Consider the following 19,820-nt stretch of genomic DNA (forward strand, 5'->3'; position numbering starts at 1 on the left):
GTTTTACAGAATTATATGATAAAGTCATATTGTGAAGCATCTCCAACAAATGACTTCCAAAAATTTTCAGATTTCATTTTTTAAATTATGTTCACTCTTAGGATAGTGTTAAAATAGCTATATTTCTTTAGCTACACATTAACCAAATGTTAGCAAAAATAACCATAAGTGATATGTAGTGATTATCTCCTGAGGTTAAGTCTTTGGTACAGATGCTCTCCAAATAGAATATTTATCCATGAGTAGAAAATTCAGAGTTCATAGAAACATTCATGAGCAAATTTCAGTTAGGAAAAAAATGTCAATTTATTGTTTCTTTAGTAATAAAGTATACCTTTAGAAAATAAATTTTATTTTAAGCTAATAAGAATAGGCATTTACTTTTGGCTTGATAATTTTTGTTAGTGCTAAGTATTTGGCATTCTTACCTTATGATGTCTGACTTACAAGCAACTACAGAATTCTTTTAGAGATCATTACCTCCTTGGAGCTGAGGCTGCAGTTCTTTTCAGCTGTAGCTGCTACTGATACATACCCTTTTTTCCTTTCTTTTCTTTTCTACTAAATATGTTGTCTAGAGAAGACACAGATCTAAAGAGAAATTTTGAAAGCTTATCTTATTACCCATTACAATAATCTGAATTTTTGCCTGAGATTCTTCACCAGTTGTCACTCTAAGGCTCCTTTTCTTTCTTTAAATTCTTCCTAGTCATCTCCTTCCCTTTGATTACCCCTGGGATCTACCATTTTGGACTTTCCAAAGTCTAGAGTTGAAACATAGACTAAGTTGCTTAACATAAACATTGTTAATGATAGAGGGTAGAAGACATAGCACTTTTGGTTCAGTGCTGTGATTTATCTGAATAATGGGTCTGGAAAACAGATTGCTGCTTATTTCACTCTTATACAGAAAATGCTTTTAGAATTCCCAAACTTGCAGAGGAAGTTTGGAAGCCCAATATATTCATGAATTAAGGACTTTTCATTCATCAAAGGTCACAGATGGCCTGTGTGCTGAATCTAGCCCACTAGCATGGTCCAGGCCCAGCATTAAAGATTAGGATATTTTACATTCTTATATGGATCTCTTTGGTATCTTGAAAAATTGGAAGAACTGGCAACATTAAGTCTGCTTTCCAGAATAAATACAATCAACTGGAGTTCAGTGGTGGCTGTGCCATTTTTAGTTGGTTTTTAAACTTCTCTTAGTTTTCTTACACTCCACATATAATACTTTACTCATTTATATTACATGGTAGAACACAACATAAACCTCTGAAGGGATTTGAGTTTGCAACTCATATTTTCAATAATGTGTGTTTGTGCTCAGTTGTGTCTGACTGTTTGCGATCCCATGGACTACAGCCAGCCAGGCTCCTCTGTCCCTGGTCTTTTCCAGGCAATAATACAGGAGTAGGTTGCCATTTCCTACTTCCAATTTTCAATAATAATGATCATAAAAATTTGATTGTTCGTATATGCGTTGCAGGGAGTGCTTACATCTTTTTAAAGTATAAATTTTTAATAGATACTAATTCACATAGTTCAGAATTTGAAGTGTAAAAAAGGGTATAAAGTTATCTCTTAAATACTACCCTTGTCTTTCATATTACCCCTGTCTTCCGGCCACCCAGAAAACATTCCCAGAGGCATACTGCATCTACTACAATATGCTCCTTACTTGTTTTCACTTGACTTGTGAACTGCATTGGATATAGTTTCATATCAGTAAATTAAAGTCTTCTTCAAGTTTTTTTTTTTTTTCCAAAGTAAACATACCATTTTACATTCCCACTAGAAATATATGAAGGTTCCAGTTTCTCCAAATCCTCAACACTTGTTACTATATTTTTATTATAATCATCCTAGTGACTGTGAAGTAGTATCTCATTGTAGTTTTGGTTTGCATTTCTCTTGTGACTAATGATGTTGAGCCTCTTTTCATGTACTTTATGGCTGTTTGTAGATCTTGTTTGGAGAAAGATCTATTAAAATTCTTTGCACATTTTTAAATTAGGTTGTCTTTTTGTTATCGAGTTGTAAGAGTACTTTATGTATTCTGGTTAATAGACCGTTGGCTATATGATTTGCAACTTGGATATATGATTTCCCCATTTTGTGGGTTTCCTTTTCATTTTCTTGATGATATCTTTTGAAGCACAAAAGTTTCTTTTTTTAATATTTATTTTATTTTTGGCCTTGATGGGTCTTTATTGCAACACATGGGCTCTTCGTTGCTTCATGGAGGCTTTCTTTAGTTGTGTAGTATGTGGGCTTCTCATTTTGGTGGCTTCTCTTTTTGCGGAGCACAGGCTCTAGGGCGTGTGGACTTAGTATTGTGGCCACGGACTTAGTTGCTCCATCCTGGTCTATCTGGGACCAGAGATCGAACCCTATCCTCCGTACTGGTAGGAGGATTTTGAACTACTGGACAACCAGGGAAGTCTCTTAAGCACAAAAGTTTTGATGAAATTCAGTTTATCTACTTTTTTTTTTTGATTGTTTACGTTTTGGTGTTATATCTAAGAAACTATTGCCAAATCCAAAATCATGGAGACTTACATCTGTATTTTCTTGTAAGAGTTTTATAGTTTTAGTGTGTACATTTAGGTCTATGATCTGTTTTTGTGTATGGTATTTATTTTGGAGATGGATGGATGGTGCTTTTTTTGTTCATTCCTTCCAGTTACTTGGATAGCTAGGATTTTCGTAAAAGCTAAATTACATATTATGTCATATAGGATAGGTAATTTTATTATGTATTCATTGACTCACGTAATGGTATTTTACACCAGCATTCCAAACAGCTCCAATTTCCTTAACATCAAATGCTGTTAAATTGCTGATCATTTTTATCCTATTTGAATCTTGTTATTCTTCTTACTCAAGGTTTATGTTAATTATGAGATTAATGAGCAAAACTAAATTAGGTATACATGTGTTCCCCATCCTGAACCCTCCTGTGGCGGATTCATTTTGATATTTGGCAAAACTAATACAGTTATGTAAAGTCTAAAAATAAAATAAAATTAAAAAAAAAAAAACATAAAAAAAAAAAACTAAATTAGGTAGATTTTATTTTAGTAAACCCATTAGTATTTCAGCTTAATAACTAGTATCTTTTTCTAGGTTAAAAATTATAAATTCACTATAGAACTATGATTTTAATTTATGAATTTTTGGTCATTGTTCCCACCCACACTTTCCTAATAAGCATAGACTTTTCCCATTTTATTTCTGGGAAAAATCACTGGAGAAGTTAAGTTGTAATGACATTAACCCTGAAGGAAAAGTCCCTAGTTATTTATAAGGTTTGTTTGATTTGCTAAATAGAAAAATTCCTGAATTCATTTCTTGATAATTGCAGGCAGACATAAAGATAGAAAAAGTCATAGTCATCCCCTTCTCCAATGCAGAAGAAGCATTAATTTTTTTTTGTAGTGGGATAGGGATGGAATTTGACTATGTTTAAAAATGATTCTTACTGGTGCTTATCAAGAGTTATTTTTCCTTATTAGAGAAAAGTAATATGTAGGCCATGAATAATTATAATGATGCCCTATTTTGTATTACATTGTATATTTTAATTATAAATTAAAATTGGAAGAGAGAAATATTGTAAACCTTTAAGAACATTTCCCTTACTGTATTCAAATGGATTAAAGAGATGACAAAACATGGAAGCTACCTATAATGAATTTAGTAGAGGAAATATAAATACTGTAACACAAGGCAGAGTGTGCTGGTTGCCTTAAGGCATTGTGGGAAGACAGGAAGGCAGAGATGAATGCTTTGAGGGGAGAGAAGGTATAATACCTTCTCTGGTAAATACTGCAGCATCTTGTAACTAGACTTTGAAGGATAAAGAAATTAGGTAGGGAAATGAGCTTGTTGGCAATGCAGCGGAGCTCTGGAGGAACTTAGATGATCAGCATAAAGCCTGGGAGTCAGGTGAGGGGGAATGGACTCCTTGGGCCAAGTGTAGGCTGTGTGAGAGATGCTACTGCCAGAGGGACCAAGACACAGATAACCTCAGACATTAAATGAAGGGGGTTGGAATTTATACTTTCTTTTTAAAAATTTATTTTTATTTATTTGACTGTGGTCTTAGTTGGAAAATGTGGGATCTAGTTCCTTGACCAGGAATTGAACTCAAGGGCCTCCTGCATTGGGAGCAGGGAAGACTAGCCACTGGACCATCAGGGAAGTCCGGTTGGAGTTTGTTCTATAACCATATAAAAATCTTTAAAAGATGAGCAGAAGAGTAAGAGATAAAGCCTGTTTCTTCAGGTAGATTTTGTTGTTGTTGCTTTAGTCGCTGTTATGTCTGACTCTTGGCAGCCCCATGGACTGTAGCCTGCAAGTCTCCTCTGTCCATGGAATTTCCCAGGCAAGAATCCTGGACTGGGTTGCATTTCATTCTCCAGGGGATCTTCCTGACCCAAAGACTGAACCTGCATCTCCTGCTTGACAGGTGGATTCTTTACGACTGTGCCACCTGGGAAACTCTTTAGGAAGATTACCTTAGCAGTAGGATGTAGGATCAATTAGAGGAGGTAGAGGTTACGTTGGGGTGACTGGTATGGAGGTTACTGAGGTGTTCTCTGCTAGAGTGCAGTGAGGCTTGAACAGAGGTGGTGATGAGAGTGGTTGAAAAAAGTGCATAGTTCTCAGTGGCTGAGAGGAATGGATCACCCTGTAAGACGTGAAGAATTCAGAGGAAGAATGAATGAGGGAGTACATGGGAAGGGATAATATACAAATATGTAGAGTTTGAAGTTTTGGCATGTCTTTGGGGTCGATGGAAATTTGTTAGAACTCAGAAATAAAGGCTGAAATATTAACGTGAGAGTCTGTTACAGAAAGGTGAAAGGTGAAGCTATGGAGGAAGTTGAGATCCCCAAGGGAGAAGTGACTGAGGATAGAAAGTAAAGAAACACATGCCTTCTTTTTAGCTTTTTTTCTCTGTACTGACCTGGTGACATACACAGCCAAAAAGTTGTTTGGTTTTTTTTGAGGAATAAATGCCACTTGATATTACTTATTTGTTAGTACATGTCTCTACAAATAGAATGAAAGGGAAATAATTCTTTGTTTGTTTTTTTTTAAATTTTATTTTATTTTTAAACTTTACAAAATTGTATTAGTTTTGCCAAATATCAAAATGAATCCGCCACAGGTATACATGTGTTCCCCATCCTGAACCCTCCTCCCTCCTCCCTCCCCATACCATCCCTCTGGGTCGTCCCAGTGCACTAGCCTTCTTAATGATTTGACCACCAAAAAAGTTGAAAAGCTTCCTGGCAAATATTGCAGCATATTTTAACTAGGTTTTAAAGGATAAAGTGCCTACTCCCATGAGCAACACAATAACAAATGGTTGCTTATTTCATTACAAAGTAGTAGTAGTGGTTACTAATAGATAGTGCTTGTATAGTGCCAAATTCTTCTCTACCTTCTTATGTTCACTCGGTGTAGACCTATACTGCATTCAACACAGAGGTGGCTAATGCTTCATGGTAATAGTGAAGAGTTTGTTTCAAAAGCATTCTTAAAAACATGCAAAAACAACATTTTAGGGGATACCTTTAGTATGAATGTGAAAAACATGGTATATTTGACCATGTACTTCCTTAAAACAATTGAAATACATTTTTGTCTCCTCTTCTGTGGTTTAAAATGCCTTCAGCAGGTTGAAAGAATTTAGATAATTTGTTTTACAGAGAGATAAGGGTCTGACATTTAACACAACCCCAGGTGCATGTGGTTTCTTAAAAAATGTCAAAAGGATCACATGATCTTAGTGTACAAAGTCAGAAAAACAAGATCTTTTTGAGTGTCTTAACTGAAATGGAGCATAAATAAAAATTCCCAGTATAAAAAGCAAGAAATTAATTATTACAAAACTATTTGTGTTTTTTGTCCATTTTTGTTAAAGATGAAATTCATAACATCTCGTTACATGATTTGCTAAATTTTTTGTTAAGTTTTTTAACTTGAAGCCTGTATTATTATTTCCATACTGACTTTGCAAAGTGAAATGTAGCTTTAGCAAATGTTTTTAAAAAACATTTAAAAAATATTAGAGATTTGTTTCAAATGCTAGTAAGATGTATTTTTTTTATAATAGAAATCATTGTTTTCATTATGAAGCTAATTCATGCACATTCAATAATCTTCTCCAGAACCACCTAAATCAAAGTTGTGTAGCAATAAAGACATTCATATATATGGGAATTTCACACTTAACATTTTATTCTAAATGTAAAGAATGAATATAAAGACACATTCTCTTAGCTCTTGATGTTATATACCTTTTGAATATTGCTGATTAGGAAGCTGTAACTAATAAGGCAGCTATTGATCTTATTTAGGATTGCTTATTTATCATAAAAAATTCCTTTTGTTTTTGGATTGAAGGAATGTGGTTAAAAACCACATATTTTAACAAAGGAATTGCTTAAATTTTCCTCTATAAGCTTATTTTGTTTTATTCTTTAAGTTACTATATCTGTTTCTTTAACAGTATTATTGTTTAAAAAATTATAAGCAGGAAATGAATAATCTCCACATCCCAACATGGGAGGTAAGTATTCTGAAGATTTATAAGGTTTATAAACAAGGAAATGGTGACACAGCTGACTTAATGGGGCCACAGATTCAATGTGAAAGAGGACATAAGAGTCCCTGGCTCTTCATCCTATACCCCAAACCATGTCTTTTACCACAACTAAAGCGTTAGAGTCACATCCTGTATAACTCAATGGGAGTTGTGTTTACTGAATTATTTCCTTGGGGGTAGATATTTGTCATAGTTTTGTATACACTGAGCAAAGTGTAATTTTACTGAGTGTATTCATGAAGCTTTGATAATTGATAATTAAAATATATGAATTTACTTTTTTTGCACAATAATTGCAACTGTAATAATGGAATAAAGAAGGAACCTGTAATTTACTCCCATATTTCCTTACAGTGCTTACCAAGAATCACATTTGGAATATCTGAAATTTTGATTTACATTTTCTGGGAAGTTTATTAGAGTTGAACTCTGTTCATTTGGAGATTTAGTTTGAAGCCCAGGTCAGCTCCTGGCTACTCCCAGATAATGTTCCAAGAGAATGTAGTTACTAAGAATAGAAGAAGTACCTTCTGAGGTGAACTATCTCATTGGCCATCTGTAGATTCCTCTGAATCAAGACAATCCTAGGTGTCACCAACTGACCAGGAAATTTAGACCCAGTATGATATCTAACCTATACCATGGAAGGAATGCTTATGGAGTTTTTTGGATTATATCTAAATCCGATTTTCTAAGTCCTCTAAGTCTGGTTCCCATCACTTCATGGCAAACAGAAGGGGGAAAAGTGGAAACAGTGACATGTTTTATATTCTTGGGCTCCAAAATCACTGCAGACGGTGACTACAGCCATGAAATTAAAAGATACTTGCTCCTTGGAAGGAAAGTTATGACAAACCTAGATAGGGTATTAAAAAGCAGAGACAACACTTTGCTGACAAAGGTCCATATAGTCAAAGCTATGGTTTTTCCAGTAGTCATGTACGGATGTGAGAGTTGGACCATAAAGAAAGCTGAGCGCCAAAGAATTGATGCTTTTGAACTGGTGTTGGAGAAGACTCGTGAGAGTCTCTTGGGCAGTAAGGAGTCAAACCAGTCAGTCCTAAAGGAAATCAACCTTGAATACTTTTTGGAAGGACTGATGCTGGTGCTGAAGCTCCGGTACTTTGGCCACCTGATAGGAAGAGCTGACTGATTGGAAAGGACCCTGATGCTGGGAAAGATTGAAGGCAGGAGGAGAAGGGGATGACACAGAATGAGATGGTTGGATGGCATTACTGACTCAATCGGCATGAATCTGAGTAAACTCCCAGAGATAGTGATGGACAGGGAAGCCTAGCGTGCTGCAGTCCGTGGAGTTGCAAAGAGTCAGACATGACTTAGCAACTGAACAACAAAAAGTCCTATAAAGCACTGAGTTGTTGTTTTAGTTTCTGAGTCTTTTGTGACCCCGTGGACTATTGGCTCTTCTGTCCATGGGATTTCCTAGGCAAGAATACTGGAGTGGGTTGCCATTTCCTTCTCCAGGGAATCTTCCCAACCCAGGGATCAAACCCAAGTCTCCTGTATCTTATACATTGGCAGGTGGATTCTTTACCACTGTGCCACCTGGGAAACCCAATTCAAGCATTTATCTTACTGAAATTTACTCCCTGTTGATTGCTGATTGCTCCATGTTGATTCAATCAGTTGGGTTTTCCATTTCAATAAACACATCTTACTGATTGCTCATAAATCCTTAGATTCAGATTTCATTTTACTGTGAATGTAAATTGCTGAAAGATTTATTCACTCACTCACATAAAGTCAGCTACTATAATAGCCTGACTTAGGAATCCTAGACAATTTTTAAAAGCTTGATTTTATAAATATAAATGGGTTAATATTTTATAGATTAATTGTATAACCTTGATTCACTTCCCTAATGAATAGGTAACTGGGTCAGACAGTGGACTACAGATAATTTAATGCTCTCAATTGATATGATATTCATTTTAAAAAAAATAGACTCAAAGAAAGCATAGTTTTCCAGAAGACTGTGAAGTAATCGAATTAAAAAATACCTAAATCTTATCTCTAGGATTCCTATCCTAGGAATCGCTAATTCCTGTCCTAGGAAATTAAAACAGATTTACCGAGTATGGTGGGTGAATCAAACTTGTACCTTTCCCATGGAAGTGGAGTCAACTTTATCCTGGTAATACTTTAGCCTAACTTTCAGGCCAAAGCCACACTTGATAGACAGCAAAACTTTCCCTAACCTCATATTTATTTTGCCTTTTATGTTTCGGTATCAGGCTATATACTCCAGTTTGGATAGGCCATTGAATAAGGAGGAAATGAAATGATACCCCAAATTGGTTTTTTGACTTTCCTAACAATCTCCATTTTATAAAGCATGATAATTAAAGTTTATCTTTTTTTTTTCTTTTTACAGGAACACCAGTGTATTCTGTAGCATGGGGCCCTGATTCAGAAAAGGTTCTTTATACAGCAGGCAAGCAGCTGATCATTAAACCGCTTCAACCAAATGCTAAAATTTTACAGGTACTTCTCAGGCATTTGTAAATTGTTATCAGGATCTGCCAGACTGCTCAGTAAGAGGTCACCTTCTTAGGAGTCCCTTTCTTCTGGGTGGTCTTGTTACAGTCGAGGCTTTTAAGTGTGTGGTTTTATCAGCCTTTATTATAGAACAGGGAATACTTGTTGATGTTTCCAACAAGGTTCACTTCCCTCTTATTCCAACTCTCATTATATCAGTAAATCATAAATATGTTTACATGATTTGGCACAAAATTCAAATTTAGCACAGTCAGCCTCACATGGATAGATTTAAGACAGAATGGGACTAAATCATAAAACTTTAAGAACTTGTTTAGACGGTTTTTTATCATCTCTAGTGTCTTCCCCCTCCTCCCCATTGTCTGTTCAGTACCCTTGAACTTTCTCTAAGACCCTAGAATTCTTTTAGTATTTATTTAAAGTGGGTTGGGGGGAGTCAATGTAATGCTTAGAACAAATTGGGTATATATAATTTTACCAATTACAGGGAAGCAGAACAATAGTGGCAGTTAAGACAGGTCAGGGTAGGACAAATTAATGGAAAACCTTTAAGCCTATCTCTGAGATTTTGATGTTTGATTTCAGTGTGAAGAGGCAGAATCATTTTCTTCATATTTTGATAGTAACACGGTATAGTGTAGGTAATAGAAGTATAGATTTTGGAGTTAGTCACTTGGGTTCAAATGTTCATTACTTATATGTAACTTTAGGCAATTTATAAAATTATCTCAGAGCTTAAGCTTTCTCATCTCTTAGATTTGATCCTAATACCTAATTGATAGGATTGTTGTGAGGATTAAATGAGTTAAATTACAAAGTACATAGGACAGTGCATATAATAAAAATATTGAGTGTACACAATAAAGAGCAGTTGTTATTATTGATGTTATGGTGTTATTATGTCATCTGTAACTTTTATTCAGCCACTAATAAATTAGAGACAAGGAGGCCAGTTAATAGGTCAGGGATTTGGTGCTGGAGATTCACTGGCTACAGAAGGGATAAAAGTGTTTTAAGAAGAAACTTCAGGGTTTTTAGTTTGTTTTTTGCCATGCTGTGTGGCTTCCAGGATCTTAGTTCCTGGACCAGGGATTGAACCTGGGTTCCTGGCAGTGGAAGCTCAGAGTCCTAACTACTGGGCCACCAGGGAATTCCCAAGAAGCATTGTGTTTAACAGTTCAGTAGATAGAGAATTTGGAGAGTAAGGATATAGAGATGACTTTGCGGTTCCATATTAGTCACTTCTGTGTGGAATTATGCTGTACATATTCCATACAGTCATCGTGTATTTACATTTTTACTGCATGCAGAACACTCTGCTAAGAACTGTGAAACAACAGAAGGGGAAGAAGCTAGGGAAGGGGTCTGGTTCTTCCTGCCTTTAGTCAAAGTCCTTCCATACCACTTATACCCTGAAAATGTTCTTTGAAATCATACAGCAAAAGCAGGCCCAATGAATCTTTTAATTTATAAATATATGATTTGTTTGTGCTGTGCTTGGTTGCTCAGTTGTGTCCAGTTCTTTGCAGTCCCATGGCCTGTAGCCTGCCAGGCACCTCTGTCCATGGGGATTCTCCAGGCAAGAATACTGGAATGGCTTGCCATGCCCTCCTCCAGGGGATCTTCCCAACCCAGGGATTGAACCCAGGTCTCCCGAATTGCAGGCAGATTCTTTACTGTCTGAGTCACCAGGGAAGCCTGTGATTTGTTTAGATACCTGTAATTAAGCATATATAAATTAAACTCAGGAAGATGCTTGTATCACCATTGATAAAGTTCTGGTTTTGTGGCTCAGTGAAACCTTTGACTCAGGAAATAGTGGAGGGAAAAATTCAGCTAGAGTGAAGGAGTTAAAGGAGTTAAATGGAATTTGTAATTTAATGCAAATCTTCTATTCCTTTTGGAAAACTAAAGTTCCAGCAGTTTTTCCTTGGGTATAAATATATACTCAACTTTAGATTGTTCACAAAAAAGAATGCTTACTTAATTCTTGCTTGTAGAATACAGTTCAAAAGTGTACACTTAATTTCCTTTAAGAGCTTTAGGGACTCTTCTAGAGGCCCAGAACTTGGTTTCATAGTGAAGAAACTTCTGTTTATTTAGTCAATCAGTGAGAATGTGATGCATACCTACTATATGTCAGGCACTATGTTGAGTGTAAGCCTTGTACTGTAACATATTCAAAGTGAAACAGAACACAGTTTCTGCCTTCAAGGAGCTCATGGTTCAGAGGAATTTCACAAAATGCCTAATACCTTAAGAAATAATTGAAAACTGTATGCATTATGTATAATGTGTAAATATATGTACTATATAAGTGATATCCTAAATTATAAGGAAAATTTAAACCATATTTTGTTCCTAACATTTAAATATGAACTTTTTTTTTTTAGCTTTAAAATAAATAATGTTTGTATATTGAAATTTTTATCTTTGCAGTTTATTTCAGGACAGTGGCTTAAAGTAACTTGTGAAAATTATTGCTTTCAAAACATTTGTTTTTGACATTGTATATTTTTATGTATTTTGAATAAAGCAAGTTATGAATTATTGCTTATTCTTAGGGCTTGCTGCTGCTGCTTATTTGACCCTAATTTGATGTGGGGTTTTTTTCCGTATACATGAGTAACAATGGATTGGGAAGGATCTGTAGAATGTAAATCCTTGAAATCAGTCACTCTTTGATGCAAATTTAGTTGACTCAGACATTAAAATGTACCTTATAGTCTTCAAGAAAAATTCTTTTTAAGTTATATTATTCAAATATAGTGAAAGATTAATGGCTTTTAATTACATGTGTGGTAATAGCTAAATGAGCACATAAATTATATTTAAGAGTGAGAAGACATCCATATTTACTTACTAGATTTGTCAATTTTGGTGTGACTTATGTAGATATATACACAAATATGTGTGTATTCTGTATATGTATAGAATATATATATCTGTAGAAAGCCTTTTTGTTATATAGTAAATACAGCAGAAGGTTCTCAGAGTAGTTAGTGTCTATTCTAAGGACATGAAGGTAAAGAGAATGAATCTTAGGGGAATGAACAGGAGAGAATAAAGGGAGTAATAAAGAGGATGTCCATGTAGTAGAAGATTTTTTTTTTAAAGAAAAGAATTAGCAAACAAAAATGAAAGCACTATCAATAACAGGATTAGCTGTGCAAAGGGAGAAAAACTTGGATTTAACCAAGTTTTGGAGTACATAACATATATTCATATTCATTCCATTATCATCACACAAACTTCAGGCTTGTGATAGTTCAACAGCAAGTGATTTTCCATCTGGGGTCCAGGCTATTGAGACTTGAAGGATGTGAGTTATATAGTGGATGTCATAGTGCAAGGTGCTTTTCATTAGTTTAAATCAGAAATGAAACAAACAAATAGCTTGTGCATAATGGCTGTGAAAGGAAGATAGGAGTTTTCTCAAAGAAGACTAGAGAACACTAGAAAGAGGATGAAAAAAAACAAGTCTTAGAAAGTTTTCAGTGCCCTTGAAGTTATAATTTATATCTTACTTTTTCTCCTAGTGGAAAGCTCATGATGGCATTATTTTAAAAGTAGATTGGAACTCTGTCAATGATTTGATTTTATCTGCTGGCGAAGACTGTAAATATAAGGTATGTAATGTTTGAATTTATCACCTGGTTGAAAGAATCGAATTTTGGTGAAAAGTATTTAGCATATAAGAATATTCTTTAAGTCCTTCACTTTAGCCATATCTTTTAATCTGACAATTTAGGAAATTGTTATTTTATAATTTTCAGTGGTATTTTGAAGTGTTGCCTTTCTCCTTGGACTATTTCATTGACCTATAAAATTTGATTTAATGAGTGGTAACACGAATACAATGCCTTGTTTTAGTGACTATTTAAATCAATTTAAGGTTTAAAAAGTCAACCATACTGGTTTATTAAACGTTAATCAGCTCCACACCAAAATAATTTGTGAGGAAGAATAAGATTTATGGTAAATATAGTTGGAGAAAATTTGGTTCAAATAAATACTTTCAGGGAAAGTTGATAGAGCACTTATTGAACACAAAAATTTAAGCAAAAAACAGAATATGTCAAAACATTATTATTAAATTTAAAAGGATTACAATGGATAGGTTTTAGAATTAATTAAAGACTTCAGTTCAGTTCAGCTCAGATCAGTTGCTCAGTCGTGTCCGACTCTTCGCGACCCCATGAATCGCGCAGCACACCAGGCCTCCCTGTCCATCACCAACTCCCGGAGTTCACTCAAACTCATATCCATCGAGTCGGTGATGCCATCCAGCCATCTCATCATCTGTCTGTCATCCCCTTCTCTTCCTCCCAGCATCAGAGTCTTTTCCAGTGAGTCAACTCTTTGCATGAGGTGGCCACAGTACTGGAGTTTCAGCTTTAGCATCATTCCTTCCAAAGAACACCCAGGACTGATCTCCTTTAGAATGGACTGGTTGGATCTCCTTGCAGTCCAAGGGACTCTCAAGAGTCTTCTCCAACACGACAGTTCAAAAGTATCAATTCTTCGGCGCTTAGCTTTCTTCACAGTCCAACTCTCACATCCATACATGACTACTGGAAAAACCATAGCCTCGACTAGACGGACCTTTGTAAAATCCAAAATTATCACAATGTTACTATAACTTTTTCTTTGAGATATTTAGGTTTCCAGGAATACAGCTTACCCCCCAGTCCCCCCAACCTTTGTGGATAGTAAAGACATGTAATTGCTAATATTATAAAATGATGATTTCTAAATCTTTACTTGATATTTTATTGGAAAGCAGACTTGTTTGTAATAATGTGGTGACTGTTATAAAAGATTTTTTAAATTTGCTTTTGTAGGTATGGGATAGTTACGGCCGTCCTCTCTACAGTTCTCAACCTCATGAGCATCCTATTACTTCAGTAGCCTGGGCTCCAGATGGAGAATTATTTGCCGTTGGATCATTTCATACTTTACGCTTGTGCGATAAAACTGGGGTAAGACATAGTGGTTACCAATCACAGATGTTCTGTCATAAATGTGATAATGCACAACACACCTAGTTCTCAATCTTTAAAAACATTTTCAGTGATGCATTTGACTGCATCTTTCTGATTTGTCTTCTTAATATATTGGTTCAATCAATTCCAGATTTATGGGACCGTTCAAGCTCTTTAAGTTCAATTTGAAGACTATGTTCTCTACTGTCTTTCTGAAAATACTTATTTTAAGCATATTTGTGAAATATAGCAAAGTGTTAAAATTTATGCCCAATCAACATAGAGAGTTGAGTTTTGAACTTCTTTTTTTTAACTGTCAGTGTGCTTCATATTTGGAGAAGGCAATGGCACCCCACTCCAGTACTCTTGCCTGGAAAATCCCATGGACAGAGGAGCCTGGAAGGCTGCAGTCCATGGGGTTGCTGAGGGTCAGGCACGACTGAGCGACTTCACTTTCACCTTTCTCTTTCATGCATTGGAGAAGGAAATGGCAACCCACTCCAGTGTTCTTGCCTGGAGAATCCCAGGGACGGGGGAGCCTGGTGGGCTGCCGTCTCTGGGGTCACACAGAGTTGGACACGACTGAAGTGACTTAGCAGCAGCAGCAGTGCTTCATATAAAAATTTTGGTTGCATATTTTTGGTAAGGAATTAAGAGTAATTTTTTTAAATGGTCATTTTAAAACCAAAGATTTCATATTTGAATGCAGGTATGATTTTTCTCTCATAAGAGAGTATGCCCTGTATACAAATTCTGTTTAAAACATAGGCAAACAACCCAGCTCAGCAGCATTTACCATTGTACTTAGAGAATGAATTGTTTCATCAAAGTGCTCCCAAGGCAGCAGCATTATATGAGAGACTATTCCATATTGTTCCTGACTATGAGAAAATCATAATTTTTCTGTGGCTTATTTTCCTCAAATGTAAAACAAGACAGTTAATTTAGAATTCTTAAAGCTTTATAAACACAAAAAGCATAAATATGAATTTGCTTTTTTCTAATTTTGGTACCTAAAAATCTAAATATAATTCTCTATTTTTAGAAGCATACAACTTTACTTCTGTTGGACAGATGTTCTCTAGATGTGCATCGTTAATTTTATAATGTTGTCTTAGTTTCAGGTATATAGCAAAGTGAATCAGTTATACATATACATATATCCACTCTTTTTAACTTTCTTTTCCCATACAAGTCATTACAGAGTGTTGAGTAGAGTTCTTGATATAACACATTTTAACAGTGGTTATTCCTGGAGTTTGAAGTAGTAGGTGATGTTTTTTGAAAATTTAATTTTCTAAAATTTTCAAATAAAAGATACACTTTGTGTAACTTTTGAAGAGGGGAACAAAGCTAGATTTATTTTTTAATTTTAATTTGCTCACAGAATTCATTGGATTCTCTAAATATATAATTCATCTTTCTTTCCTTTTTTAAAAAAACATTGATTTTTGAAGCTATTTAATTTGTATGTATACATAATAAAAGATGGAAAATTATTTTTAAGGTGACAGACGTAGAACACATATATCTTTATTGGAAAATGATTCTGTTCACTAAGATATAAGCGCTATAAGCATTTTGGGTCAAAAGCAAATTACCTGGGGACTTCCCTGGTGGTTCAGTGGTTAAAATCCCATGCTTCCAATGCAGGGTTCAAACCCTGGTCGGGAAATTAAGATCCCACATACTGTGTGGCCAAATAATAAATAAAATTAAAAAACAAACAAAAAACCTCAAAACTAAATTACCTGTATAAGTACTTCCTGCACATCTTTTTAAAAAATGCCAAGCAAATATTGTCCCTTTGGAGTTTACTTTCTATTGATAAGATGGATATTAAATGATTGATTACCCACTCATTTATTTAATTTCAGTTGTAATAAATTTTACAAGAAGGTACAGGCTTCTCCTAGTAATGAGAACTAATATCTTTGGGGGGTCAAGGCAAGTTCATGTGATGAAAGGTAAGAAGGGCAATACTTACTGAGATTCTTCACCTTTTCCACTTACCAAGTAAGTGGTGTCAAATTAAAAGCCTAAAATTTAAGTCAGTGGGTGCTGAATACTTTTCTCACACAATTATTTATATCTTGAAAAAACCTTACTAAGGTTTCTTTTAAGAAGTACATATTTTCATCAGCCTGAAAATGTCACTCTTAAATGTAACTCCTTGTTTTTTTTTTTCCTCATAATCCTGCAACTTGAGTTCAGTTCAGTAGATCAGTCATGTCCAACTCTTTGTGACCCCATGGATTACAGCACACCAGGCCTCCCTGTCCATCACAAACTCCCGGAGTTTACTCAGACTCATATCCATTGAGTTGGTGATGCCATCCAACCATCTCATCCTCTGTCGTCCCCTTCTTCTCCCGCCTTCAATCTTTCCCAACATGAGGGTCTTTTGAAATGAGTCAGTTCTTCACATCAGGTGGCCAAAGTATTGGAGTTTCAGCTTCAACATCAGTCCTTCCAATGAATATTCAGGACTGATTTCCTTTAGGATGAACTGGTTGAATCTCCTTGCAGTCCAAAGGACTCTCAAGAGTCTTCTCCAACACCACAGTTCAAAAGCATCAATTCTTTGGTGCTCAGCGTTCTTTATAGTCCAACTCTCACATGCATACATGGCTACTGGAAAAAGCATACCCTTGACTAGACAACAGTTAGAACTGGACATGGAACAACAGACTGGTTCCAAATAGGAAAAGGAGTACATCAAGGTTGTATATCGTCACCCTGCTTATTTAACTTATATGCAGAGTACATGATTAGAAATCCTGGGCTGGAGGAAGCACAAGCTGGATCAAGATTTGTCAGGAGGTGCGTTAGGCATTACTGACAAAATGGAGGCATGGCCCCAACCCCCTCTCCTTATCCCACAGGCACAGTCCCAGGATGAAGGAGTTAGGTTTTGTGATTCTGACTTGTTCTTTCCTTTCTTCGGTTGAGTTGGCTGGAAAAAATGTTAAGGTGCTTATTGTTCTTGAGAAGAGCATGAGAAAGCACAAAGCCTTCTGCAGTTGTACCCAGAAAATAATCTATAAAGTAACCATTGACATTTGTTCAAGGATTTTTACAAAGAATGTCCCAGGATGAGCACATAGGCCGCAGCTTGAGGCCATGGGAAGGATTGTTATCTGAGACCTGTTTGTGAGGGAAATGTTTATGGCAAAGGAAGTTTGCTGAGTTTCAGTTCAGTTCAGTCGCTCTGTCGTGTCCAACTCTTTGTGACCCCATGAATCGCAGCACGCCAGGCCTCCCTGTCCATCACCAACTCCCGGAGTTCACTCAAACTCACGTCTATCGAGTCAGTGATGCCATCCAGCCATCTCATCCTCTGTCGTCCCCTTTTCCTCCTGCCCCCAATCCCTCCCAGCATCAGAGTCTTTTCCAATGAGTCAAGTCTTCACATGAGGTGGCCAAAGTACTGGAGCTTCAGTTTTAGCATCATTCCCTCCAAAGAAATCCCAGGGCTGATCTCCTTCAGAATGGACTGGTTGGATCTCCTTGCAGTCCAAGGGACACTCAGGAGTCTTCTCCAACATCACAGTTCAAAAGCATCAATTCTTCAGTGCTCAGCTTTCTTCGCAGTCCAACTCTCACATCCATACATGACCACTGGAAAAACCATAGCTTTGACTAGACAGACCTTTGTTGGCAAAGTAATGTCTCTGCTTTTCAATATGCTATCTAAGTTGGTCATAACTTTTCTTCCAAGGAGTAAGCATCTTTTAATTTCATGGCTGAGTTTAGGGTTTAGGAATAATTAAGAATAGTTAGAAGCTTTTTTAGGAGATAGAGAGCTTAGGATACTAGGGGCAAGCAGGATTTAGAAAGACAAGAAATAAACTGAGGAATGTGGTATGCAGCCCAGACATAAGCATGAGTTACAATGTAATCACAAGTAAACAGAGAATTGAGGAAGCAGGAACTCTGTTTGAAGGGCAACAATGAGACAATAAATCTGGGTGAGGGGAAACTGAAAATGTCAAACCTCTGACCTAATGCTTTTGTCAAAGTATAAAAGAAGACCTGATGCTTGAAATAAACATGTAGCCCCACACCTCGAGTCAGAGGCTACGTCATTCCTTGCTTACACTGCTCTTCCCTTCAGGCTGATTCCCTGGCTGCTGGAGCTGGACTCCGGCAAAGATTGCCAGGAGAAATATCAATAACCTCAGATATGCAGATGACACCACCCTTATGGCAGACAGTGAATAAGAACTAAAGAGCTTCTTGATGAAAGTGAAAGAGGAGAGTGAAAAATTTGGCTTAAAGCTCATCGTTCAGAAAACTAAGATCATGTCATCCGGTCCCATCACTTCAAGGCAAATAGATGGGGAACCAGTGGAAACAGTGGCTGGCTTTATTTTTCTGGGCTCCAAGATTGCTGCAGATGGTGATTGCAGCCATGAAATTAAAAGATGCTTCCTCCTTGGAAGGAAAGTTATGACCAGCCTAGACAGCATATTAAAAAGCAGAGACATTACTTTGCCAACAAAGGTCTGTCTAGTCAAGGCTATGGTTTTTCCAGTGGTCATGTATGGATGTGAGAGTTGGACTGTGAAGAAAGCTGAGCACTGAAGAATTGATGGTTTTGAACTGTGGTGTTGGCAAAGACTCTTGAGAGCCCCGTGGACTGCAAGGAGATCCAACCAGTCCATCCTAAAGGAGATCAGTCCTGGGTGCTCATTGGAAGGACTGATGTTTAAGCTGAAACTCCAATACTTGGCCACCTGATGTGAAGAGCTAACTCATTTGAAAAGACCCTGATGCTGGGAGGGATTGGGGGCAGGAGGAGAAGGGGACAACAGAGGATGAGATGGTTGGATGGCATCACCGACTTGATGGACATGGGTTTGGGTAAACTCCGGGAGTTTGTGATGGTCAGGGAAGCCTGGCATGTTGCGGTTCATGGGGTCTCAAAGAGTCGGACACGACTGATCGACTGAACTGAACTGAACTGACTAGACAGACTTTTGTTGGCAAAGTAATGTCTCTGCTTTTAATATGGTGTCTAGGTCTTGCCTGGAAAATCCCATGGGCGGAGGAGCCTGGTAGGCTGTAGTCCATGGGGTCACGAAGAGTCGGACACAACTGAGTGACTTCACTTTCACTTTTCACTTTCATGCATTGGAGAAGGAAATGGCAACCCACTCCAGTGTTCTTGCCTGGAGAATCCCAGGGACCGGGGAGCCTGGTAGGCTGCCGTCTATGGGGTCACACAGAGTCAGACAGGACTGAAGCGACTTAGCAGCAGTAGCAGCAGCTAGGTTGGTCATGATTTTTCTTCCAAGGAGTAAGTGTCTTTTAATTTCATGGCTGCAGACACCATCTGTTGTGATTTTGGAGCCCCCCAAAATAAAGTTTGTCACTGTTTCCCCATCTATTTGCCATGAAGTGATGGGACCAAATGCCATAATCTCAGTGTTCCGAATGTTGAGCTTTAAGGCAATTTTTCACTCTCCTCTTTCACTTTCATCAAGAGGTTCTTTAGCCTTTCCCTTCTGCAGGGGATCTTCCCAATCCAGGGTTCGAACCCAGGTCTCCTGCATTGCAGGTGGATTCTTTACCAGGCGAGCCACAAGGGAAGCCCAAGAATACTGGAGTGGGTAGGCTACCCTTTCTCCAGTGGATCTTCCCAACCTAAGAATTGAACCGGGGTCTCCAGCATTGCAGGGGATTCTACC

The 19,820-nt window shown here is 37.0% G+C and overlaps 2 protein-coding genes across 5 annotated transcripts in view; one reads left to right on the plus strand and one right to left on the minus strand.

The window, feature by feature from the left end:
- SMC4 (structural maintenance of chromosomes 4) overlaps window positions 1-19,820 on the minus strand; it is a 242,496-nt gene that overhangs the window by 63,767 nt on the left and 158,909 nt on the right. The window lies entirely within an intron of this gene.
- Window positions 1-19,820, plus strand: part of IFT80 (intraflagellar transport 80) — a 131,008-nt gene that overhangs the window by 31,558 nt on the left and 79,630 nt on the right. For all 4 annotated transcript variants that reach the window (XM_055569214.1, XM_055569213.1, XM_055569217.1 and 1 more), the window contains 3 exons: window positions 9,018-9,127; window positions 12,682-12,771; window positions 13,987-14,124. In XM_055569214.1, the coding sequence (XP_055425189.1) occupies window positions 9,018-9,127; window positions 12,682-12,771; window positions 13,987-14,124 (338 nt within the window). The remainder of the gene's footprint in view (window positions 1-9,017; window positions 9,128-12,681; window positions 12,772-13,986; window positions 14,125-19,820) is intronic.

The sequence above is a fragment of the Bubalus kerabau genome, chromosome 2, assembly GCF_029407905.1.
Source record: "Bubalus kerabau isolate K-KA32 ecotype Philippines breed swamp buffalo chromosome 2, PCC_UOA_SB_1v2, whole genome shotgun sequence".
NCBI lineage: Eukaryota > Metazoa > Chordata > Mammalia > Artiodactyla > Bovidae > Bubalus > Bubalus kerabau.